General features: G+C 35.8%; 1 protein-coding gene and 1 long non-coding RNA gene across 2 annotated transcripts; both read left to right on the forward strand.

The window, feature by feature from the left end:
* Positions 1–769: 769 nt before the first annotated feature.
* On the forward strand, positions 770–8,658 carry LOC147544895 (DEAD-box ATP-dependent RNA helicase 31-like). Its single transcript, XM_086672965.1, has 10 exons — positions 770–2,299; positions 3,889–3,995; positions 4,606–4,661; positions 4,765–4,989; positions 5,184–5,390; positions 5,526–5,612; positions 5,699–5,794; positions 6,338–6,553; positions 7,231–7,413; positions 8,212–8,658. Exons 1-10 carry the CDS (start codon positions 1,806–1,808, stop codon positions 8,437–8,439), a joined length of 1,899 nt encoding a protein of 632 aa, XP_086529091.1. The 5' UTR covers positions 770–1,805; the 3' UTR covers positions 8,440–8,658.
* A 2,486-nt stretch (positions 8,659–11,144) lies between these two features.
* On the forward strand, positions 11,145–11,907 carry LOC147544896 (uncharacterized). The gene is made up of 3 exons (XR_015224092.1): positions 11,145–11,244; positions 11,347–11,443; positions 11,545–11,907. It is a non-coding gene; the product is annotated as an uncharacterized LOC147544896 (long non-coding RNA).
* The last annotated feature ends 2,954 nt before the right edge of the window (positions 11,908–14,861 follow it).

Below are 14,861 nucleotides of genomic sequence, written 5' to 3' on the forward strand. Positions count from 1 at the left end.
CACGTATTTCTCTCCCTACCCATTATTTTGTTTCATGATTTACAACTTATTTTATGAGTTGGTTAATATCACTTCTCTATTTTCTTTCCAAAATAGACATGATCTTTATTAGAGCATCTCCAATGCAACACTCAATCTTAGAAACTCTGAGTGCCACCTAGGATTTTTAGAGTTTTTTTTCTTAAAACTCTTCTCCAATGCAACACTCTATTTGGATCTCTAAGATGACGTGTCGAGGGTGGAATAGAGATATCTCAAGAGGACACTCTAGAAATAGAGTGTCCTCTTGAGATATCTCTAATTGTCCAACTCATCAATATTTGATTTTCAACCAATAGAAATCGAGTCATCTATATTTTCTAAAATAACTAATTATTTATTGACAAAAATAACTATGCCACATAAGTAAATAAGATAAGTTTAAAGTTTTGCATTGGAGACAAAAAAAATTGAGGATCTCTATAGAGCATCTCCAATGCAAAACAAAAAAAAAAAACTCAAATAGTCCTAAGTGTCAAGGCTCAATTAAGTTTCTCTTTCCTAGATGTCAATGTTGAGATCCTCAATTCAAAAGACATCTCCAATGCAACACTCTAAAAACCTAAAAATAACTTAGGTGTCATTTCCTAGATGGTTAGATTTGCTTTTAATGTTGAGTGACCAATTGAGATCCTCAAAAGAAATCTCAAACATTGAGTTTCTTCTTGAGATATCTCAATATTAAATGATGCCACATCATTTTGAGATCCAAATTGAGTGTTGCATTGGAGAGAGTTTTTTACAAAAAACTCAAAAAATCTTAGGTGGCACTCTAAGTTTGAGTGTTGCATTAGGGATGCTCTTATTAAGCGGTCTTTGTTTTTTCCATCTCCAGAAGGTTTTTCTTAGGAATGTCATTTCCGGCGTTAGCCAGGAGGGATTGGTCGCGTCCGTAGGACGCGGCGAAAATCTAATTAGTGTTTAAGAGTGGCCATTAAACCAAAAATTAAATTATGGAGAAATTAAGTCGGGGCTTTAGGGGTGAAATTTTTTAAATTGGAAAAATATCAAAATGCCCCTTAAACTCCGCCACCTTTTCTTCTTTCACACCGACAAGGGTCTTCGACGGACGTCATCACCAAAGACCGTTTAAGAAATTTAGGTGATCATCTTTTCCTCCCACCACCTGCTCCCGCCGCTACCATTTCAATTTCTTTTGCTCTTGTCTTATCTATTTTTGTTTTTTCCCCTTTCCTATTTTTTCTTTCTTTCTGTCCCCTCTGTCTCTCTCCCTCTCTCATTATTCTAATGAAGAGAAGGGTTCATTTTGTAGAACCTTCTTCATCTGAAACAAAGAGAATAGTTTCAAGACTAAATCTTGATGACTTCGAGGAGGAATTCTAATATCGAGGGTTATGTGACCCTCGATCGAAGTTTGAAATCTTCGACGAAGGGGGTTTCGGCGAAGGGAACCTTTCATTTCACCGGAACAAAGAGAAACAGTGAGAGATGGAAATGGTCGGTGGTGGGAGGAGAAAGAAAATATTAAATTTCCTTTTTTTAAGAGTTGTCGCGAACCTTAACGGTGTGAAAGAAGAAAGGTGGTGGTGGGAGCGTCCATTTCCACCTGATTTGGGATGACCCGTAGACTTTTTAGATGCCCCAAAGCATCAACCAAGCGGTTAGGGTTTAGGGTTTCTTCTCTATGCGGTAGTTCCTCAACCTGGTTAGGTTTTACACCTTCGATTAATAGTCAGTTATCTTTCAGTAAAGCGTTTTCGCTTTCTTCCCTTTGAAATCGAAATACGTTAGGTTTCCCGAGTTCAATGTTTAACAAGGAAGGATCTTCTGGTGGTCGAACTTCTTCGAGTGGTTCATTTCGACCTAAAAATGGTGGTAATAGAGGCAGAGGTAGAGGTGGAGGTAAAGGTAGAGGCGGAGGTGGAGGTAGAGGTGGTGGCAGGAGTTCATTTTCGCCTTTGAATAATGAAGGAGGTGGAAGATATGAAGTATTATCAAAGAGGAAAAGGGCAAGTAATTCAGGTGAATTTTCCAATAGAAATAGTGTTCCTAGGGGTGGGAATGTTACTTTTTCCAGGAATTCAAGAGATGGGTCTGATTCAATCCCAAAGTTCGAATCCGAGACAAACTTAATTGAGAAGGAAAAGGATGAATCATCTGAAGAGGATGATGAAGAAAGTGGGGAGGACAAAATTGAGGGTTTGAGTTCTTCACTGAATGGGGCTACCATAGAGAATGCACCTACACCAATGCCTAACTTATCATCTGGAGAAGCTGATTCCTATCTGAGTCAGACTAGGTAAAAATTTCGAACACTCAAATCACATTTTTTTTGTGTTATATCAATTATATGTTTAATTTTCTGAAAGTTTCAATGGGCTGCACTTCGAATTGATCGAAATTATTGATAGACCTTATACGTATAAATTATGTATTTAATGTCGAAATGCCTGCTTTTCTTGGTTCAGAAGTGCTTGATTTTTTAGTTAAGATTAGGTACTACACTACCATACTGTAAGTAAATGTAGAAGTTTAGAATCAGACTTCAGTTGATGTGATTTCGTCATTGTAAGACGAGGAAGTGTTCGGCAATTAGGGATTCTAGTCTCTAGATACTGATTACTGATTAACCAAATAAAGTTAGAGATAAAGTTTGGACAATATTCCTGATTTTCTTTAAATTGGATGATTGATTGATCCATCTGAATGGATTATTATGCTAAAGGTTCTTAAATGCATGCCATGACTAGAAGTTCTTAAGTTCATTGATCCATTTGAATGAATTGTTATGCTCGAAGTTCTTAAATTCATGGAGAAATAAGGAAGAGGAGAAATAAGGAAGAGGAGGACTTGTCAGTCAAACAGTGCTATGCTCGTTTTATTATTCAGGAGGGGCAACCAGAGGTTAATTTCGACTTCAAAGCCTTGTGGAGCAGTTTAATCCCTCCGAGAGTCAGCTTCTTGATGTGGGCTGCTATTTTGGGCAAGCTTCCCACGGTAGATAGCCTTCAAAAGAGGGGAATGTACATGGTTAATAGGTGTGGCAGATGCTGCATAGAAGAGGAAACCATCAGTCATCTGCTCATCCATTGTAAGGAAGCCTCGAAGCTTTGGAACTTCTTTATTGGCTCGATCCCCTCGGCCTGGTGCGCACCAGCCTCTATCTCCCTAGCTTTGGAGCAGTGGGGGGCGGCTCCAGTTAAAAAGATGAAGAGAGACCTGTGGAATTTAGTCCCTGCGGCCATATGTTGGTCAATCTGGAAGGCCAGAAATGAGGGGTTATTTAGAGACTCCATGATGAGCTTTGCTGTGGAGAGGGAGGACGTGTTAGGCGTGTTGTTTGCGTGGAGTAGACAGCTAGGATGTGCGAAAATGTATTCGTATTTTGATTTTGTGTCGAATTGGGGGAGTATCATTGGGTGAGGTGTACCCAATGTAGTCCCTTTTTTCTTCCTATCCCTTTGTAAATTCTTGTTTCTCCTTTCTTAATTCAATCATACTTTAAAAAAAAAAAGTTCTTAAATTCATGTCATGACTAGAAAATTTCTGCTCACCCTCGTGTCTGTAGACGTGAATGCTCCTTTTTTTCTTAGAAATTTTATATAACCTGCAAGGCAAACTACTTGTCGAGTCAAGACAAATCACGCATATTATTTACATTTCTTAAGTTGAAATTGTCGTATATAAATATTCTACTTATTTGTTTCATATTCGCTTGGTTGTTAGTTAACTACTTGTCGAGTTAAGATAAATCATGGATGCATATTATTTACATTTCGTAAGTTGAAATTGTCTTATATAAATTCTACTTATTTGTTCTGTATTTTGATTGGTTGTTAGTTAACTTAGTTTCTTATTTTTCTCTAAACCTTTTTCTTTCTTTTTTAGATTTGAACAATGTTCAGTTTCTCCCTTATCGTTGAAAGGAATAAAAGATGCTGGATATGTGAGGATGACCCTTGTGCAAGAGGCAACTCTTCCTATCATTCTCAAAGGTTTATAATTCTCTAAGAACATTGGTTAACCTCTTACATGAATTATGAAGCTTCGAAGTGATTTATATAACTTAAAGCATTATTGAAGTGTCTCTATTCAAGAGTGCTCGTCTTTTAGGCTTCTCAATTGATGCATGCAAAATGCCTCTTTTGACATTTTATTTTGTAGATTTAAACGTAACTGTGTTTCTTTGTGCTTCAGTCTAAATATTGATGGTACGTTATTTATCATGTCTTTTATGTATTCTTGGACCAACCTTACAAACATGGGATTTTCAATAGTCAGTATCTTGGAACAAATTTAAGTTGGACCAAGTGACTGTAGGCTGAAGATTTTTGGTACAAGTGCTGGGTGCTCTGACTTTGTTTGCTATAGTGAAAATGAATGTGTCTATCGCATCCTTTTGTACGTCAGAGAGGTGAACAAGAAGAGGATAGGAGTCTGATACTATTATTTATTCCATTAATTTGATTTTTAACCAGTTTCTATCCCTGTTAAGAAATTTCGATTGAGTGGATTCATGAAATTAGCACTATAGATCTTCCAAAGCATCTATTTTCTGTCTCTCAAATCCATATTACTGAAGTCATTATCTATTTCATGTTGCAGGGAAGGATGTTCTAGCCAAGGCAAGGACAGGGACTGGAAAAACTGTAGCATTTTTGGTATAAATCTTCCTTCCTCAGTATTTCTAGGATTCAGATAAAAATTTGCCTTGTATGAAAGAGTAGGTAATTTAGACTGAATTATTATGGACCCTTCTTTCAGCTTCCAGCAATTGAAGCAATAGTCAAATCGCCACATGTTGGTACCGGTGACAGAAATTCCCCAATCTTTACTCTCGTTATTTGCCCTACACGAGAACTTGCAAATCAAGCTGCTGCAGAAGCCAACAAGTTACTCAAATATCATCCTACTATTGGTGTCCAAGTTGTAATTGGAGGTGTAAGCCTATCTATGGAGCAGAAACGTTTGAAAACAAAACCTTGTCAGGTAATAATTCGTTGTAGCTTAGAAGCTGTATCTTGTAGAGGGATGTTCCCTGCTCATTGGAAAATTGTAAGTAATGTGTCAAGGAAAAGGAAAATCAAATAAAATAGATGTTATTACCAAGTAATTTGGTTAAAGTCATCTGTCATCTTAATGAATTTAGATCTTATATTTATTCATTTCACCTGACCATGAAGATTCTCATTGCCACGCCTGGAAGGCTTAAAGACCACACTCAGAATACTGCGGGGGTTGCGACTCGATTGAGGGGTGTAAAAGTGCTTGTTCTTGACGAAGCCGACCAGTTATTAGATATGGGATTCCGGAAAGACATAGAGCGAATAATTTCTTCTGTTCCAAAAGAGCGACAAACACTGTTATTTTCTGCTACAGTTTCAGCAGAGGTCTCTCTCTCTCTCTCTCTCTCTCTCTCTCTCTCTCTCACACACACACACACACTGACACACACGTACACACACACAAACACACAGTAGTGGGTCTTGTGGTTCTAACACTCGTACTCGCTTTTTGGCTTTTAGGTCCGTCAAATTTGTCATGTAGCTTTGAAAAAAGATCACGAATACATTAACGTTGTCGAAGAAGGTAGTCAGGAGACACATTCACAGGTAAATATTGTGTTCTATTTTTGTTTGTAGAACATTGAAGCTTACTGTTTTCCAAGCTTCTTAATTTCATTTTGGCTTCATTCTAGGTCAGACAGACGCATCTAGTTGCACCACTCAACCAGCATTTTCCTCTTGTATACAATCTTCTAAAAGATCACATTGATGACGATGCTGACTATAAGGTACTTTGTTCGAACTCAGAAACTTCATATACATTTCTAATCCAAAGTTAATTTCTTTTTTCTCCCTTTCGTTGAATGCCTCAATTCCTAAAACGCTCTGGTTTTCAATAAAGGAATTAAGTATACGAGCTGACGTGTTTCTTGTATCTTGTAACTTTGCATCTCACTTTTTGATATATTGTTGAACCGGTAATAGTGTAAATAGAAGCTTCTTGTGAGCAATGTTGTAAACAACTTTCAAGACGTATACCTCGTGGAGAGGCAGTCAACACAACAATAAAACGTGCGCATCTAAAGTCACGTGTCATTTTGAGTTGTTGAGCAACACAACAATATTAGGTTTTTGTTTATTAAACACTTGGGGCTTTATATTATGGTTGTAAAGAAGACAAATTATGTTATGTTTTTACATAATTGATATCATTTTCCTTACAAAAAGTGCGCCACCTCACCTTGTGAGAGCAAACTGCCTTCATATTTAATATTTTAAAAAATTGCTTGTGAGCACATGTCGAGTAACTTCGCTAACGTGAGAAATTTCAGGTTCTCGTATTCTGCACGACTGCTATGGTCACTAAACTCGTAGCTGAACTATTGTCTGAACTCAAATTGAATGTACGTGAGATCCATTCCAGGAAGTCACAAAGTTATAGAACAAAAGTATCTGACGAGTTCCGAAGGTCAAAAGGGCTTATTCTTGTCACCTCCGACGTAGCTGCACGTGGTGTAGACTACCCTGATGTTTCCCTTGTTATACAGGTACTATTAATTTTTCTAAAGATACAATCAACCTGGATCTTGAGATTATTTTTGTTATTAAATTAACTGTCATTTACTGAATATAATAAATTACTGAGGCTAATTAAGATTAGTTAAATATCACTTGAAAATAGGCACACGTTACACATACACATACCTGTTGGAAATTAGTGAGTTTTAGCTTTCTGGAGAAGTCTGAAAGGTTCTTAGCTACTCGTGATTGGTTCTCGCTGATAGCCTGATACAAATTGTAGTATTGGGTGTAGGCATGTAAGTCTTTCAACTGATCTCTTACCTTTCTTAGATAGCCATAGTGTAGTTGGGGAAAAATCACATATGCATCTGGGAGAGTTATGAAAGCCTCAGTTGGGCTCCTGTGGTTAGTACGGGGGATATGTAGAGACAGAGTCAGTAGTTTACTTATTAGAAAGTATTTTCCGGAAGCCAAGGTAAAAGTTTCTAGCTTGTTGGTAAATTAATATTATAAATCACAATTTTTTGTTGGATAATGGGGTAGTATACTCTGTAATATGTGGTAAATTCGAAAGAGAACTTCATACTGTTACGTAGCCTAATGTAGAACCAACTACTAAGCCTCGTGAGGCATAAACTTTAATACTGTGATATGCTTAGTTTTGAACTTTCGATATTCCATTAAACATATTTTTGTGTTACAGGTAGGATTACCATCTGATCGAGCTCAATACATACACCGACTTGGTAGGACAGGCCGGAAAGGTAAAGAAGGGCAGGGCATATTGTTGTTAGCACCTTGGGAGGAGTTTTTCTTATCTAATCTCAGGGATCTTCCTATTTCCAAGGCTTCAATACCTTCAGTTCAGCTTGACTCCAAGAAAAGAGTGAGTGTTCTCTTAATTTTGTTTGAAAAGTAGTACAGTAACAGTTATAAGGTTTAGCATACAAAAACGATATCTTCCACCTTTACATTTTTGACTTGAAATCTTCTACGTGATTATGTTCAAACTTCTTTTAGAAGTAAATCATTTCTCTTGTAAGGCTATAATGATACTCTTAGCTAAGATTCACCATGAGATTTGAAATCCAGATGAAATGAAATCTTGAACCAGTACATACAATATCTACACCATATGGTGCGTATAGCCATCTCCTCGTGATGGGGAGCAAATAGATTATATTCTGCACTTTTTGCATTTGTTGGGTAACAACTTTTGGAGTTTCGCCAATTTGTACAGTAGGTTTTTCACAAGTACGATAATATGTCACAAGTAGGCTCGGACCCAACTTGTACAGTAGCCTAAGTACTTGCACAAGTCGCCATCCCTCTTTTTTCTCCCTTTGTATAGAATTTACATTGTTAACTTAAAAATTCTTAATTACCCGACTCAGCCACTATTTCTTCCCCAAGTCACTTGGCTCACTAAGGATTTGACCATGCCCGACTCCTGAGGCCTTTTTTATTTTTGTATGTATTTAACTTGATTAATAGACTCTTCGGATACTTTTACCTTGGACCTATTGCATTTGAACTAAAATTAATAGTTGGTCTTGATGTGTACAATTTAGATTAGTTTGTAGGAAAACCTACTACGGCATATTAACGTTTGCATATTCAACAATTCTCTTCACTAAACCACCACATTCAGGATGAATATATATTTGATCTTGATTGTTAACAGGTGGAAAAAGCAATGTCAAATATAGACATGAAGAGCAAAGAATCAGCGTATCAGGCATGGCTAGGATTCTATAATTCAGTCAAGAAAATCGGGAATGACAAAAGCAAGCTTGTGAAACTTGCGAATGAGTTCAGCCAGACAATGGGTCTTGATACCCCTCCTGCCATTTCAAGGCTCATCGTCGGCAAGATGGGACTGAGAAATGTCCCTGGTCTCAATGTGAAATAGAAGACTGAAAAAGTTTGAATTTAGTTGCGGTTGAAATTTTTATTTTTCAAGAAAGCATTCAGATTTCGAAGGAGGAAGATAAGTTTTCAATTCTTTAAGTCTAAATTTTGGCCTTTAAACACGATAAGCTTGCTGTATAAATGGCTATCGTATGTAACAGTGATTTCATATTATTATATTGGTGTACTATTTAATCTCCATTACAAATTTCTTTTTTAATGCTTGGATATTCATAACCCGAGACTTCTCGGGATTATTCATGCCAGCTCCAGTTGCTAGATTACAGGTTTTATCGTTATATTTCTTATTACAGAGAGAACAAAATTATTCTTCATTTCTTCTATAATTGATTGAGAGATCTAGTGGGTGTTTGTTCCTTTTCCACAAATGATTTATGATGGTTCGATTATCTCCTTCAATGATAACATATTTGCATGTTTGAAGATTTTGCTCATTGGACTCTTTTAAGATTGTTTTTATCTGTCTTCTACACTAATTCTTGTTCGAGTTTTAATTGACTTTGCTTTGATGATCGGGGATGAGTGACCGGATGAGTGACCATGAATAATAAGACAAATTCGTACTCTTTTCTACTTAGATTTAATAGCTACATTTGCGTTTATCTTGCAGAATGGGATTGGAGAGGATTCCATGAGGTTTGCTTGTGGTAAGGTTTCTTTTTCAAATTGGAGAGGATTCCATGAGGTTTGCTTGTTGAATTTTTTTTTTTTTTTTGTTGAAGGTTTTCTTTAGGGATGCAACACGAGGACTTCCCAGGAGGTCACCCATCCTAGTACTATAATTCATAAGAGATTCAATTTTATTTGAGGGTCTGTTTGATACATGAGAAAACATGGCTGAGAAAGTTGTTTTCAAGAGAAAATCGAATTTCCGTTGTTTGATTGCATTCAAAGGTAAGAAAATCGATTTCTGGTGAGAAAAAAAGGTGTGAAAATTGCCCAAAATTTTTTACCACTTACGAGAAAACCCATTTCTTACCAATTTTTGTTAGATCTTGCGCGTCTCTCCTCCTATAAGGGCAGTCCTGTAATTTTACTTTTCAAAATTTCTGTTGTTTTTGTTGCCGAGCAATGTTCTGGATCCTCTTTTTCAAATCCAAATCCTATATTATACTATGTATGCTTGCTTTTGTTTTAGGATCAATATATCAGTTTCATGTTATACTATGTATGCTTGCTTTTGTTTTAGGATCATGTTTTGGATACAAAACTTAGTAAGGTTTGAGGTTCTTGAAGTACAAATTTACTGAAAATCGATCTTTGGAACACAAAACCTAAACCCCAAATCGAGTACCAAACCCTCAGTTCCAAACATACAAAATTGATCAAATCAATACCCAAATTAATGAATGTAAGGCTAAGTTGATGAATCTATGAGCTAATTTGAAATATCCATACCCTAAATTAAAACATGACATCCCTAATATGAAGTATTTCAAATGAAGAATAGAGTTCGAGATTGACAGAATTTGGGTTGGAAATTTCAGTTTAGAGAAGACATGATATCAAGGCAAAAAGTATAAAACCACCATCTAAAAGCCCAATTAGTATAGTATTTTCTAAAGGCACCTTATTATCCTATGTCCCTACCAAACACTTGGAAACTTGATTTCACATGTGAAAGAATTGACTTTCTTTCCCATCAGAAAAAGATTGATTTTCTTACTCACACATTCCAACGTATCAAACGGACCCTAATGTTAAAACAAAACTAGAACATGACCAATTGTTTCTACTGCCTTATTGCAATTCTTACATATGTCAGATTTGTCGATGTAATTTGCTATTCTTTTTAATACTTGGAGATACCCTATGCCACATTTTAATAATAAAAAGTTAGATTTTGGAAATGACATTTAAAAGCCAGATGAAAATCTATTTTTGTATGGCCTGTATTTCAAATGAAGAATATAGTTCAAGATTGACAGAATTTGGGTTGGAGACTTCAGTTTAGAGAAGACAAGATATCAAGGCAAAAAGTATAAAACCACCACCATCTAAAAGCTCGATTAGTATAGTATTTTCTAAAGGCACCTTATTATCCTATGTCCCTACCAAACACTTGAAAACTTGATTTAACATGTGAAAGAATTGACCTTCTTTCCAATCAGACAGAGATTGTTTCTACTGTATTGTTATTGTTGTCTGGGTACACTTGTACATAGGGTTGGGAATTTGGTCCGAAAACCCGGATCCGCCCGCGACCGTCCGCGACCGCGAGGAGACCGCGACCGCCCGTGACTGAATCGGTCAAGGCCCGTCCGACCGAGAAGGCTCTAGCGGACGGTCACGGACAAAAAGGTCTACCCGGAGGTCCGCCCGTGACCGCCCGCTTTGGGTAAGACCCGCCCGCCCGCACCTTGACTAGAAGATCATGGACCATTAGATTTTCTAGGGTTACACTTAAGCCGTTGGATTTTCCTAAGTTTGAGTATATAAACACGAAAAAACCCTAGAATCATTTCTCTTTTGTTTCTTCTTCTCTTCTAGCTTCTGGAATCTCGGCGACTTAATCCCCTAAACCTAAATGGCTAAATCTATTTTCCAAATCTGAAATCCCTAACCCTAAGTACCCTAAATCCTTAATCTTCCAAAGTTCAACCATGTTTAGTCTTCAACGAAAAATCAACCTTCACCCAATCAACCCTAAATCCCTAATCTTTGTTCGTTTTCGTTTGATGAAGTAGTTATCATCTTCAACCCCAAACGATGGTCGATTGAAGATTCAACCCTCTTCATTTTCATCTTCACATCTGGTGATTTAATCCTTTCGGTATGATCAAAGGTACGATCTAAGATCTATATATATATATATATAGTTTTTTATTTATTATTATTCTTCTCTGTTTTCTTTTATTGATGATCTTCTCTGTTTCTTCACTTGTAGTTCACTGTTTTCTTACTATATCATCTTCTTCTTCATCAAATCATCACCATTGACCGTCGACAACTTTTTATCATCAAATCTACAAGATCTAAACTTGGTAAAACTCAAAACTTTGATATTATTCTGATTTCTGATATTGTATAATATTTATTATATCCTATTTTCTGATTTTTGTTTTCATCTTATTTGTTATTTCAGGATACAACAACAACACAAACATTATTTCAAGTTTGTTGATATAATCGACTAAATTTTTGGTGTAATATTAAGTTGTATTCTCCAACTGATAGTTTGTAAATTTGTAACTTCATCTTTAAGTAAATTCTAAAATTTCACCTCTTTGTAATTTTTTTTGTAATTCTAAATACCCGAAGCCCGACCGACCGGTGCCCGACATGTCCGGATGGATAAAACGGACACGGGCGGACATTTTGAAGGGAAATTTCCGTTTAGTCCGTCCGTTTAGTCCGCCAGTCCGAGTGGACACCGCAGACTTTTGTCCGTTCCGTCCGGACCGGGAGCAAGTCTGTCCGTGGACTGTCCGTCCGGACCGATTCCCAACCCTACTTGTACATATATTGGAAATTCTCATTGCCCAAGTGATCTAAAAGGGGCAGAAAAAAATTGGATCCATGGGTTTTAGGCCCAAAATAAAATCCTAAAAGGGAATAGGGTCCTAACTTCCCAAAAAAATGGATTTTATTTCTTTCCCTTTTGGACCCTTTTACCCTCTTATAGATGAAACATGTTCCATCCAAATCCTTCCTCAATTCCCGTCCAAATTTCGTGAGATTCGTACGTGAAAAATTTACAACACAACAAAATCAGTCATTTATTTTCAAAATCCGAAAATATCTTTTAACTTTCTCTCTCTCTTCCAAAAATCAGAAAGTTTATTTCACTTTCTCTATCTTGAGAAACAGATCGTCCACTCTCTCTCTGAAATCCTAACTCGAAAACCCTAAAATTTCTTCAATCAAGCTCGTTCTCTTAGCTCGATTAGTTACACTCTCTCTCTAAAACAGTTTTATCAAGGAAAATTATAAAAAGTTGATTTTTCAAGTTTTTTTCTACTAGATTGGAGTCTGTAAATGTTATTTACAATACATTTCCTGTACATGTTCATTTATGACAAAGCAATATATGTTATTTACATTACATTTCATATTTTGTGTTATACATAATGAAAAATGTAGGTGGGAGATTGTTAATTACAGCTAGCTTAATGAGTTTTTTCTTTAACATGTTGGACCAAGTTCAAAGAACATCAAACAGAAAGGAAAGCAAATTGGAGGGAGAACAATTGATGTAATTGGAGAGTCAAAATTCATTCCTGATTGCAAATCTATATGTGTTTTGATGTATACAACATACGTATTGTATAATAAATATGCTGATATTCCGAATCGGTAATTAAACTTGAAATCCATCGAAAAATATCTTAAAATAATAATATGTGTTTTTTTATATACATATATTGATTACTGAAAGTTATATAAAACATACACAATAATGAGAATAAGTTGAAACATAATGTATTTTACTATAGCAATAATAATTTTTTTCCCTTTGCATTTCAATGGTGCTCAACCGTGGGTTTTCATTTCAATGGTGTCCAACCATGACTCGCCAATTGCAGTCTTCTATATGGCAAACTGTAGTGACATGCTTTAAATCATTCTTCACAAACTTGAAATCGTGACCCGTGTTTATACTTTATTGACGAAGGACAAACCCAAATGCCTTCGCACCCCTAGAGAAGCTGCCCAACGTGCATTGAAATTAGGGGTGTTCATTTAGTATCCAAACCGACCGATCCAATCCGATCCAAACAGATTTCAACGGTTTGGATACCGATCCAATAGTATTCCGGATTGGTTCGGATGTTAAAATGGCAAAACCGAGTGGTTTGGATCGGTTTATGGATTTGGTTGACGGATAACGAACAAACCGAACCAAACCATTTATTGCTATTTTTTATATATTGTATATATAAATATAAATGATAGGAATGATGAACGGTTGAGATTTAATAGTTAAGTTAGTTCCATGTTTGTTAATATCGTAGCTTAATGCATGTGTAACAGAAGTAAATGGCGTGAAGAGTTGTAACTTAATTCAATAGTTAAGTAAGTTCCACGTTTTTAAGTCGAAACTGCGAAATTTTATATATGGTAAAATATCACAGGTGGATCGGTTATCCAACCGATCCAAACCGTTCATGCATAGTTCGGATCGGTAACCGAACCAAACCATGAACGGATTGGTTCGGATTTAGATTTGAAAAAATCGAACCCTTCGGTTTGGACTTTGGATTGGCCGAAAAAGTCGGTTATCCAACCGATGTTCACCCCTAATTGAAATTTTATTGCAACCCCCAAATTTGAAAGTCGTCTTCTCTACTAAATTTGATGATTCCGTGGAATAATCCATAAGCACTATTGTAATTGACAATAAAAATGAATTATTATGATAATAGAAAGCATTATGATGAATACTAAATGAATTATGTATCATACAATATTTATGGTATCATACAATGAATTATGTATCACACAATGTTGAATTACCCAATGTTTATGGTACATAAATTGAAAATTATAGAAAGAGAAAGGAGGAAGTTCGGCTGAAGATACTGATAAATAAGCGGTTATTTATGAAATAAAATGTGTTTTGATGTATACATTATACGTAATGTATAATAAATATGTTTATATTCTAAATCGGTAATTAAACTTGAAATCCGTCGAAGAAAAATATCTTAACAAAATAATATGTATTTTGTTCTATACAAAACAAGTTATGTTTAATAAATATATTGAATTTCGGAATCTGTTAGTACCTAATAATACAAAAAAAAGCTTAACAGAGATAACTGATTATCAATATGACAAAGAAATTGGAGATTAATGACAGATCGTAATCATAAAAGTTAATCAAACGTGAGAAGATGATGAAAAGGGTTTGGAAGATGATGAAAATGGTTTCGAAGATGGTCTTCCGTTTTAGAGAGATAAAGCACGACTTGAAGTAACTTACCTGATGAAGGAAGACGATGACGGAAGAAAGATATTTGAGAAGATGATGAAGAAAAACGATGAAGATGATGGTTTTCCATTTTAAAGAGAGAAAGTAAGATAACGCAGAGTTTTTCGTTTTTGATGAAGATGAGGAAGGAACACGATGAAGATGATTCGTCTATATCCTTCTATAGTCGACTGGCAATCGCTTTGGAAGAAGTGGTTTTTGGGTTATGGATTAGGGTTTTTCGTTTTAGAGAGAGAAAGTAGGAGAGGGTTTCGGTTAGGTTTTGATATGAGAGAGAAAATCAGGAAAAAAATGGAAGAATTTTAAGGATTGGTTTTCAAAAGATTGGGTTGTCTTATACAGAAGGTTATAAGGGGTATTATAAAAAATTGAAATCACAGAGATTTGTGTTTTCTGTGGAGATGAGAATATCTGTTTCTATTATAATTTTTATTTTGGTTTAAAAACTTATATTAATATTATGGTGG

This window comes from Eschscholzia californica, unplaced genomic scaffold (assembly GCF_041429995.1).
Source record: "Eschscholzia californica isolate CP2 unplaced genomic scaffold, dmEscCali1.0.p SCAF_4, whole genome shotgun sequence".
In the NCBI taxonomy this organism is placed as follows: domain Eukaryota; kingdom Viridiplantae; phylum Streptophyta; class Magnoliopsida; order Ranunculales; family Papaveraceae; genus Eschscholzia; species Eschscholzia californica.